At 38.6% G+C, this 11,863-nt stretch overlaps 1 protein-coding gene across 2 annotated transcripts; it reads left to right on the top strand.

Annotated features, from left to right (window-relative positions):
• Positions 1-1,056: 1,056 nt before the first annotated feature.
• Positions 1,057-11,317, top strand: LOC147855383 (vacuolar ATP synthase subunit D (VATD) / V-ATPase D subunit / vacuolar proton pump D subunit (VATPD)). Of its 2 annotated transcripts, XR_015530877.1 has the most exons (3): positions 1,057-1,931; positions 10,476-10,600; positions 10,996-11,317. XR_015530877.1 is itself a non-coding variant. In XM_087330819.1 (2 exons), exon 1 carries the CDS (start codon positions 1,127-1,129, stop codon positions 1,925-1,927), a length of 801 nt encoding a protein of 266 aa, XP_087186945.1. In that variant the 5' UTR covers positions 1,058-1,126; the 3' UTR covers positions 1,928-1,931; positions 10,996-11,317. The 2 variants fall into 2 exon arrangements, 1 of the variants encoding a protein (XP_087186945.1); XM_087330819.1 differs by lacking the exon at positions 10,476-10,600 and having other exon boundaries at positions 1,058-1,931.
• Positions 11,318-11,863: the final 546 nt, after the last annotated feature.

The raw sequence follows: 11,863 nt of genomic DNA, 5'->3' as shown, positions 1-11,863 counted from the left end.
TGTGTTAGATGGGATACTTAATGTACCATATTGAGATAATGGAGCTTTCAACAACAAGACATCATGTTGGTATTCATGATAATAGACTTTGGTCTCCCTTTATTTATAAACAATGTGCTAGGATTTTACATTGTCATCCTTGATGTTGTTTGCTAGGAGCATATGCTGCAATCCAGAATCTTCTTGGCTATTTATTGGTTTCTTCAACAATGCTATGGTGTGTAAAGGTGTCACAACATCTTTCTTGCTTCCTCAAAACTTGTTTCTTGCAATTGGGATTCAAATAGCTTCATTTTTTATGGATAGCAAATGAAGTGATGAATAAAATCATGGGTTCATTGAACCTCCTTGCAACATCTTCACAAACACACATTCCAATGCCAGACTCTCATTTGAATTCAAGATGAATCTCACAAATGAATTAAAAATATTATAAACACTCAATTTTAATTTGACAATTCTCCTTTTGAGTTAAAGAGTTCTATGTATCCAATACGAGATTGCCTTTGCATGGTAGCTTAATACATGTTGGCTTTAATTATTGACATGGCTGAGTTTGCTCTTGTTGAAATTTTTTTTTTGAATGCACCATTCAAATTTGGTCTTTGGCTCATCAAGTTCGTGAACATTTTCAACCTTCAATATTCCATTCCTTGTTATAAGTTGCTCTACAAATTATGTTCATGCAACAAAATTGAAATTATGCCAAGTATTTTCAAAAGGAAATTTTCTATCTACACCTTGATTTGATATTAGTCATACAATGCTCATCTTACAAATATGAGCAACTCGCCCTCTATTTATAGTTAGAAGCAATGCCCCCTCCCCCTCCAAGCCTTTTCCCCTCCTAATACTACTTGCTACAATTCCACGAAAATGAAATCTCCCTCCCTCCTACCCTCCTTACTACTACTGGCTGCTACAACCACTACATGTATGTATACACATACATGTGTATGTACGTATGTACGTGTGCGTGTGCGTGTATAAATATGTATATACATATTCCGGCAATTTCTTTCTGCAGTAAAACGCTACGAACTGCACGCTACAAGTACACACTACACTACACTTACACTGTGCTGTGTGTTCTTCCTTCTCTGATACATCGAAGCTTTCGAAGACCATGTCTGGACAAGGACAGAGACTGAACGTGGTTCCCACAGTGACAGTCCTAGGAGTAGTGAAATCTCGTCTCATCGGAGCAACGAAAGGCCATCAGCTCTTGAAGAAGAAGAGCGATGCTCTCACAGTTCAGTTCAGACAGATCTTGAAGCGTATCGTTCAAGCCAAAGAAACGATGGGAGAATCTCTGCGAGCTTCATCCTTCTCCCTTACAGAGGCGAAATACACAGCAGGTGAGAACATAAAACATATTGTCTTAGAAAACGTGAATGGATCGGCGTCTGTGAGAGTTCGTTCGAAGCAGGATAACGTTGCAGGTGTGAAGCTTCCGAAGTTTGAATTCTTCATTGATAATGGTGAGAGTAAGAATAATCTCACTGGTCTTTCTAGAGGTGGACAACAGATTCAACTCTGTAGATCTTCTTTCATTAGGGCGATCGAGGTTCTTGTGGAACTTGCTTCTCTTCAGACATCATTTCTGACTCTTGATGAAGCCATCAAGACAACGAATCGCAGAGTTAATGCTCTGGAGAATGTTGTTAAGCCGAAGCTTGAGAATACCATCAGTTATATCAAAGGAGAGCTCGATGAGCTTGAAAGAGAAGAATTCTTTAGGCTCAAGAAGATCCAAGGGTTCAAAAAAAGAGAGGTTGAGAAACAAATGCTTCTGAACAAGAAGTATGCTGAAGAATCAGTGATGAAACAAGCTAGTTTTTCTAATGATGGTGGTGTTAGTGGAAAGACGAATGGTGCAAACTTGATCCAATTTGAGACAATAAACGATGAAGATATAATTTTTTAAACAGGTTTTTTTCTTAGCTTTTTCTATGCAAAGAATGTGTTTTTTGAACTTTTTTAGGAATCCAAAAAAAACAAAAACTAGTGCGTGTTTCAATCTTATACTTGTGTCTAGCCTACTATTTAGTGTCCAAATAAGAAAATTGGGAAGAAAAGAAGGAAACTTCATTTGTTTTGATTGCCCTTTTCACAAGAAAGGAATTAGATCGAGAAAGGTGAAGATACACTCCTTTTTAACTTAGAGTTTAGAAAAAAATTCCAAAACCAAGTTCTTGTTTCAATCTTATACTTGTATCTAGACCTAATGGAACCTACTATCCATGGTCCAAATGAGAAAAAGGTGAAGAAAAATGGAGACATCATTTGGTTTTATTTGTGTAATTCTTGAAAGTGAGAAAACAATTCATAGACACAAGTATTCCCCCTCTCTCTACCACTTTTTCCAAGATATTCCCTCTTATTCCTAGTTTGTTGTACCTGTTTGGTAGTACAAGGGTCACTTAACTACCAAACAACCATTTCACCCACTTTAGAAATGTGGAGATAGAGCCTTAACAAGGAAAATAATTGGAATGATTGGAAACAGTGTCAATGATTTCCCGCATGATAAGGAGCAAAGCATTGGTGCCCCATTGTATAATTCGGGCAAAGATGGAAGCAACCCTTATAATCACTAAGGCATTTGTGGGAGGGTGTCAACTCCAAACCTCTACTCTCTTTCATCTTTATTATCTCTTCCTAGATTCTTCTCTCTCTAGGTCTCTAGAATCTGCAACTCTTTAAATGACATCTCTCTAGAATCTGCAACGCTTTAAATGCCTTCTCTCTCTTCCAGTTTTTCCAAGATATTCACTCTTATTCCTAATTTATTGTACCTGTTTGGTAGTACAAGGGTCACTTAAGTACCAAACAATCATTTCACCCACTTTAGAAATGTGGAGACAGACCCTTAAGAAGGCAAATAATTGGAATGATTGGAAACAATGTCAATGATTTTTCCCGCATGATAAGGAGCAAAGCATTGGTGCCCCATGGTATAATTCGGGCAGAGATGGAAGCAACCCTTATAATCACTATGGCATTTGTTGGAGGGTGGCAACTCCAAAGCTCCACTCTCTTTCATCTTTATTATCTCTTCCTAGATTCTTCTCTCTAGAATCTGCAATGCTTTAAATTGCTTCTCTCTCTTCCACTTTTTCCAAGACATTCCCTCTTATTCCTAATTTATTGTACTTGTTTGGTAGTACAAGGGTCACTTAACTACCAAACAACCATTTCACCCACTCTAGAAATGTGGAAACAAAGCCTTAACAAGGCAAATAATTGGAATGATTGGAAACAATGTCAATGATTTCCTGCATGATAAGGAGCAAAGCATTGGTGCCCCATGGTATAATTCAGGCAGAGATGGACGCAACCCTTATAATCACTAAGGCATTTGTTGGAGGGTGGCAGCTCAAAACTATTAGAAATATTGAGAATCGATTAGATAGGTATATAGAGTTACAACCACAGAGATGGATATATGAAAACAAAACTTCTATTACATATGAGAGTAGCTCACAATGGTAGTTCACCCATGCGCTCACACCTTAGAGCTTAGATGGGATCTGGACCAGCTCACTACAAAATTAGTGGGGACTGATGATCAATGCACCATTGTGTAAGAGAGTGGATTATATTCTCTGTTTGGTCTGAGTGTAACATTAAATGCGCATGTCAGTTGATAGTAGTGGAGATATTCCTTTTCTGTCAACTGACTTGTCATTTAATATGACCCAACTCCCTAGATATAAGCTAGTGCTAGATAGTACTTATCTTGAAGTCAATGGCACATACTTCAAGACTAAGTACATTGTAACTTGCCCACAAAATATTCTAGTTGGCTTCATTAGCCAATCCTATTACCTATTTCGCTCTTTCCTAAATCCATTGTGTTCTACGCATCTACGGTTTCCTAGATTAACACCTTATCGGTTGCACACTAGCCGCTCCTCATTTGCGGCGCTATCACAAAATGTGCACTCTAAGAGCACATATGGGGATAGATTTACAACTTGGGGCTGATCATTGATTATATCTAACAAAAACGTCCACTCTCTTTCATCTTTATTATCTCTTCCTAGATTCTTCTCTCTCTAGGTCTCTAGAATCTGCAACTCTTTAAATGACATCTCTCTAGAATCTGCAACGCTTTAAATGCCTTCTCTCTCTTCCAGTTTTTCCAAGATATTCACTCTTATTCCTAATTTATTGTACCTGTTTGGTAGTACAAGGGTCACTTAAGTACCAAACAATCATTTCACCCACTTTAGAAATGTGGAGACAGAGCCTTAACAAGGCAAATAATTGGAATGATTGGAAACAATGTCAATGATTTCCAGCTTGACAATAGCCACCTTATGCACATCAAGAAGCTTGAGGGTGCACATAACTTTGCGGTATGGAAAAAGCAATGCTACAACATCTTGCTGCAGAAGAAGCATGCAAAGACTATTAAAGTCAAAGGGGTAAAGCCTACAGATATAGACTAAGAAGATGATTGGCAAGAGGTGAACGAGCTAGCATGCTCGACTATTGAGTTGTCAATTTCTGATGCCTTGCTGTTTAATATTGAAGGATTGGACTCTGCCCATTCTATATAGACTAGACTAAAGGAACTGTATGCCCAGAAGACGGCGGCTAGCAAAGTTTAATGGCTTAAGAAACTTATGGATTTGCGCATGACAGAGGGCACACCCATGTCCCCTCACCTGAGTGAGTTCAATTCCATTTTCAGCCAGTTGGTTGCCTTGAAATCATAATTGATGATTGTTTCAAATAGAAGAAAGAGAAAGGAAAGGGCAAGAAGATAGATGATTGCATAGAAAAGAGAGATATTCAACTGAGGAAAGGCAATACTAAAATTGAAGAGGTGAATGTAGTCACTCATGATAGTGATAGTGGAAATGATGTACTCTTTGTCTCATCATGCCATAGAGAACATGCTTTACTTGCAGATACGGATGGTGACATTCACACTTGGATACTCGATTCCGGTGCTTCTTTTCACGTCACTCCTCATCATGAGTGGTTTTCAGATTACACAGGGGGTTGACATGGTGTTGTCCATCTTGGGGACAACTATGCATGTGAAATTGTAGGTATTGGCACTGTGCAATTACAATTTCAGCATGGTTCTGCTTTCACACTTCAGCATGTACGGCATGTACCTCAGCTCAAGAAGAGCTTGATTAGCACAGGACAGCTAGATGATGATGGATTTCACACAACCTTTGGTGATGGGAAATGGAAGATTTGTAAGGGATCTAGAGTTATTGCCAAGGGTATTAAAAGTGATACTTTGTATCCTCTCCATGTATCTAGTGTGAGTGACCATGTTGTTGCCATAACTGAGAAGCCTAGTGTTTCTTTGTGGCATGGCCGGTTGGGACACATGAGTGAAACTGGTATGAAAGTATCGTCTCGTTTGGGTTACTTGCCATGTCTTCATTATGATGATTTTGAACATTGTGATCATTACATTTATGGTAAACATGTACAAACATCTCATAAAAAGTCTCTTTCGCTGAAGTCGTCCCCGCTTGAGTTAGTACATTCAGATGCCAGGGCTATCATTAGGGGGAAAGAAATACTTAGTCACTTTTGTTGATGATGCTACACAGAAGGTATGGGTTTACCCTATTTGTAACAAGGATGAAGTGCTCGACAAGTTTCGAACATTTTTGGTATTAGTTGAGAATCAAATTGATAAGACACTTAAGTGTCTTTGCTCTGACAATGGTGGGGAATATGTGTCCAAGGTCTTTCAAGCATTTTGTGACAGCAAAGGGATAAAGAGGGAACTCACCGCCCCTTATAATCCGCCCCAAAATGGAGTTGCAGAGCGTATGAATCGGACTATTCAAGATAAGGTTCGTACAATGCTGTCTCATGCTGCGTTACCCCATGGTTTTTGGGCAAAGGCTGTTATGACAGCTGTTCACTTGATTAATCGGTCACCTAACAGGTCTTTGGGAGGGGGAATACCCCAAGAAGCGTGGTCGGGCAAGCCACCTTCATATGCTCACTTGAGAGTGTTTGGCTGTGAGGCTTTTGTGCACATTCGTAAAGAAGAACGCAACAAACTTGAGCCAAAGTCCTGCAAATGTATTTTCCTAGGATACGATGACGAGAGTGAAATGGGGTATAGATTGTGGGATCCTGAGAAAAGAAAAATAGTACGCAGCAATGATGTTATCTTCCAGGAAAACCGCATGCATAAACAACCCGAAAAGACTGAGGAAGTACGGAGGGTTGTATTCCGAGAAGAAATACCTTTTAGACAGAAAAATGTGCCTGTTGTACAGCAGCAAACGCCTGTTGTAAACTTACCTGCAAATGCAGAAAATGAGGCTGGAAATGATCAGCCAGCCTTTGCCAATAATGATGAACCACCAAATGTGCAGGAATGGCTAGAACAGCAAGCTGTTAATGCTGATTTGCAGGCTGAAAGGCCTGGACAGCAAGTTGAAAATGATGATTTGCAGGCTCAACAGTTACCAAACAATGAGCATTGGGTTAGGAGATTGTCTAGAGTTACTAGACAGCCTGACAGATTTGTTCCTGATGCAAACAATGTGGCTGATTATGTCATGGTAACTGATTGTGGCGAACTGACTTGCTTCAAGGAAGCAATGGACAGACAGGACAATGAAAAATGGTATAAAGCCATGTTGTCAGAGATGGAATCTCTTGAGAAAAATGACACTTGGGATTTGGTGCAGTTGCCTAAAGGGCAGAAAACACTTCCATACAAAACACTTGGGATTTGGTGCAGTTGCCTAAAGGTCATTTCTGATTCCTCGCCAAAGTACAAAGCAAGGTTGGATACAAAAGGATACAAGCAAGAATATGGAGTTGTTTTTTATGAGATCTTCTCGCCTGTAGTCAAGATGACTACATTAAGAATCATTTTGGGCTTAGTTGCAGCTGAAGATATGGAGCTCTTATAGATGGATGTCAAGACCGCCTTTTTACATGGCGATCTGCATGAAGACATATATATGCAGCAGCCTGAAGGTTTTGTGGCTAAAGGCAAAGAGAAGATGGTTTGTAAGCTCAAAAGGAGTTTGTATGGGTTGAAACAAGCACCAAGAGAATGGTATCATAAATTTGATGCATTTATGCAGTCTCAAGGTTTTCGTAGAAGTCAAGTGGACCACTGCTTGTACACCAAGAAGGCAGGAGATGGCATCCTGATTATCTTGGTTTTGTATGTTGATGATATGTTGATTGCTGGCAAGGATATTCATGCCTTGGATTCATTGAAGCAAAGCCTTCATGGCAGCTTTGTTATGGAGGATCTTGGTGATGCAAATCACGTCCTTGGCATGCGAATACTCCGAAACCGGTCGAAAGGGGTACTCTTTCTAACTCAGCAGGAGTATATCTCTAAGGTTTTGCAGCGTTTCAATATGGAGGGGGGGGGAACAATTGGGATTCCATTGCCTCCATATTTGAAACTCAATGCAGAAGACAGCCCTACATCTGATGATGAGAAGGCTGAAATGGCTAAGGTTCCATATGCTTCAGCAGTTGGCAGTTTGATATATGCGATGGTTGCTACACGCCTTGATATTGCTTTTGCAGTGGGAGTGGTTAGTAGGTACATGGCAAATCCTGGCAAAAAGCATTGGGAAGCGGTGAAAGGTATTATGAGATACCTCAAAGGCACAAAGGACTTGGGCATTTGCTTTGGAAAGCAAAAGGCATCTGTCATTGGTTTTACAGATGCGGACTATGCAGGTCACGCAGACTGCAGCAAGTCTACTTCTGGGTATGTGTTTACTTTCATAGGAGTAGCGGTCTCTTGCATCTCCAGACTACGGAAGTGTGTTGCATTGTCTACTACAGAGGCAGAGTATGTTGCTGCCACTGAGGCATGCAAAGAGGCTTTATGGTTTTCATATCTAGTGAGAGATCTTGGCATTATAGAGTTACTTATTCTTCATTGTGACAGCCAGAGTGCTATCATGCTAGCTCGGAATCCCGTCTTTCATGCAAAGATGAAGCACAGAGGTGAAGTATCACTTCATCAGAGATGTACTTGACAGCAAGAACATTGAGCTTGTCAAAGTACATACAAATAATAATCCTGCAGATCTTCTCACGAAGGGTCTTCCAGCTGAGTGATTTGCTCATTGCCGACAGATGATGGGAGTTGGATAGATGTATGTAGTTCAGCTTTGTACATACTTGGATATAGCGGACTTTTTTTTTTTCTTCTCACGGCACAGTGCCTTCAGGTGGGAGGTTGTTGGGAATAAAGGGCCATCGTGCCTTTTATTAGTGCACGAGTGTGAACCCACTCATAGCACATTTTGACTTAAACCAAAAAACTGGTACAGCGTGCATCTCTCTCTCTCTCTCTCTCCCGTTGTCTCTCACTCAGACTCTCTCCCTCTCTGTTTTTGACCTAAACCCTAATCCTCGTGCTGCCTTCAAAGAACGCAACAAACTTGAGCCAAAGTCCTGCAAATGTATTTTCCTAAGATACAGTGACGAGGGTGAAATGGGGTATAGACTGTGGGATCCCGAGAAAAGAAAAATAGTACGCAACAATGATGTTATCTACAAGACAGCTCTATTCTCTTCTAATCCTTCACCTTAAACAACAATTTTAATCCCAATAGATTCTAAGAACGGAGAAGAAAATAGGTATAAATCACTAATATTGATTAATAAGAAATCTATTACATTGAACCTCTAGCCTCTAGCCTCCAGCCCCAAGCATCCTCTTCAATATGTGACCTTCCCCCTATATAGTGCTTCCTTCCTCTGATGTATCTTCTTCTTTACTCTTTTTTTAGAGTTCCTTTGATTGTGCTCCTCTATTTCGTCTTTCTTTTATTTTTAGCCTTCAATTGTACTCCTCTATTTCTTCTTTCTTCTTTCTTCTATTTTTAGCTTGATCTTGAGTCATTGCTCTTATCTCCAATGCGCTCCATGCAATTTACCTTCTTCACCTTAGTAAACCTACTTTAACCATAGTTAATGTGATAACCATGGTAAATCTTCACATTGTCTTTGTCATTAAGCTTGAGCCTTGATACATCAAAATGGTTGCATATAATGTCTCAATACAAAAATCAAAATAGAAGCACACAGTATGCACAACACAAATCATAATTATCACATCAGAGAGTATTGGGTTCTTCTACTTAACTACAGATTAGACAAGAACTGGTGGTTAACAATGTTTTTGATAAGTTATCCTTCGTTGGCCTGGAGTTATCTCTTACAAGCATATTTGATGTGATTTATTCTTTTCATGAGCTCCATTTGAATCTTTCCTCTCTTTCTTGACGGAATTGGGACTTGGTTTTTGCCGTTTTCCAATCAGTACAATATCACATTGAAACTTCTGATAACGACGCATGTGCCGTTGGGGTGCACTTAGCTAGTATGGTTGGCAACAGTTCAGGGATAACATGTTAGGCATATGACAATAAATTATATGAAGTTTTTGTTAACTTTATCATTCGAAGTGGATTTTTGATTCACCAAAAACTAGGAAACATAACCTTGCATATACACTGATATGTCTGTGCATGTACATAATTATTTATAAACAGGTATGTATATGCATATCTGTTTACAACTTTAAACTTGAAATGAAATCTACTGATGTAGGTAGATACTGAGATTTTTCCTATGCATTGCAGTCTTTGACACATGCATAAGCACAAATTGTGACATCTCTTACTTATTGTAGCATCTTTAGAGGCAACAGTATATATTTAAAAAAATGTGCTACTATAGGATCTCTTTTTGGTTGGAGAGAAATGGGGATATTGTGTCTGGAGGTCCAAAAATTGCATTAGGCATAAGACAGGAGATTAATCAAATAAGATTAATTCAGTAAGAGCATGCAAGAATCGTTGGAGAGCTTTCTTCTATGAATACTTTCTATAAGCCTGGTATGCTATTAAAAAACTGGTTATTATATACTTGGAGGACTGGTTGAATCTTTAGGATAAGGTAAATTGCAAGGATTGTTATGAAATATAGGTCCAATCTGTCACACTAAAACCAAGAAATCATGAAGTGGGAAGGCCAACTGTTAATTAACATGTTTATTTCAGGAAAAAACCTCCAGCCAGTTCAAGAGTAAAAAGTGTTCATGAAACATATATTCACACTAAGTTTGCTACAATTTGAATAGAGAAAGCAGCAATTGTATTCAAGGACATATGATATTTAAATTAAAATTTAAAAGGTAAATTAAACAATAGAAAACCGTGATTGAGGAGAAATGTCATTTTGCCATTTACTAGTCACAGAAACATCTTGCTTCGAAACAAAGTTCTTGCCTAGATAGTTCTGATTTTGAATAGATCATTTTCTGTTCTTGGGCAGGAAAGGGTTTTCCTCAAGTGCAAGGGATTAAATCGTAAAAACCGTGATTGACGAGAAATGTCATTTTGCCATTTATAAGCCATAGAAGCATTTTTATACAAACTTGTGATGATAGCACCGATTTTGAATAAGCTGTTTATGTTCTTGGGCAGGAAGGGGTTGTTCCATGTGTGAGGGATTGATCCATTTCCATCTCGCATACAATTTTGAAAACTGTATCAATCCGCTGCCAGATCAAGTTTTATGTGAGATGTGCAAGCCATCAGCCTGCTAAGCTGTGAGACATTAAACTTCATAATGTTTTATTTAAATGTCATCCATTCTATCATACAGCTTAAACTATGAGCTGCTGGTTTAATAGGGTGATCATTAGAAATGTTGCTCCAATGTCTTCAGGACTCATCAATCATTCAGGAAATGCAAACTTGAAGTGTTTTTTTATGTACATCTCCAATGTGCTGAGGATGACAAGAGTAGCTAAGTCAGTAGGAAGTCCATTCTCTCCTAGAGCTGTCATATGAATGTGAAATTCAGGCAGTATATTTTAAAATTCCTACAGTGCATTACAATATTTCTGATTTGTTCTGATATGTTAAATTTGATGATCGCAAAGAACTTTGAATGGGAGTAAGGATTTCTTCGATAATTGCTAAGTTAGTCCTCTTTGTGCAGGGTTTCTTTATGAAGTGGATTTCTCCCTTTATGATACTTTGATTTACCTTGTACCTAAAAAGACGGAGGAAGTTTTCAGCCCCATCATGTGCTCCCAATCTTGTATAATGTTATTAGTTTGGCAGTCAAGTTACTCAAACAGGCATCCTGTTTGTATTATAAAGATTTTGTCTTTGTATCATATTGATTATGGCTGGCATCCTATACAAATTAGTATCTTTCACACATCTCATGTTATTGCAACCCTGTAGATATCCAAGGCGTGGTAATTGGTAGGATGGTATTACCGTGTCTCAGGTTCTGGAGATGATACTCATAAGTCTTATTTTGCCCTAGAAGAGAAAAAGCATAATAATTATGGATATTTTAGCTATCTTTATATTTTGTTTTTCATAATCTTGATTCTACACTTAAAATAATTAAATAGATTGATTATTAAATCTAACAAGACGTTTGAGGATGTTATGTACATGAGATTAAAAAAGGCAAATAATAAATTTAGTTTTTAGTCGAATTTTGGGCTGCCTTATATTCATGGAGTACATATTTATAGATATAAAGTGTGAACAACAATAATGGAATGACTAAAAGTGTTTTCAGAGAGTTTTGTGGAGGAATTTGAGGGGTGGAAATGGGACTTTTGAAAGTTGAGTTGTGAAGGCAAAAATTAGGTGAGTTATCTATCTTGACAAGGCATCATGTGGCAAGAAGAGATGGTCAGGGAGTGTGATTGTAAGTTAAAGGTAACTCATTGGTCAGACAACCATAGTACGTTGTCATTACACATTTAATGAGGCTGTTGAGATTGAATGCTAGATCCCATCAAGGGTGGTTGAACAAATGGAATGCATGGATGTAAAGGAGAGTA

This window comes from Azolla caroliniana, unplaced genomic scaffold, assembly GCF_043228905.1.
Source record: "Azolla caroliniana isolate FFs.n. ecotype wild unplaced genomic scaffold, voAzoCaro1.0.p SCAF_14, whole genome shotgun sequence".
Lineage (NCBI taxonomy): Eukaryota > Viridiplantae > Streptophyta > Polypodiopsida > Salviniales > Salviniaceae > Azolla > Azolla caroliniana.
Note: the sequence above shows the minus strand (reverse complement) of the source record. Positions and strands in the feature narration are given on the sequence as shown.

Coding starts and splice junctions, on each gene's coding strand:
- LOC147855383 (XM_087330819.1), top strand. CDS start 1,127: ATGTCTGGACAAGGACAGAGACTGAACGTGGTTCCCACAGTGACAGTC.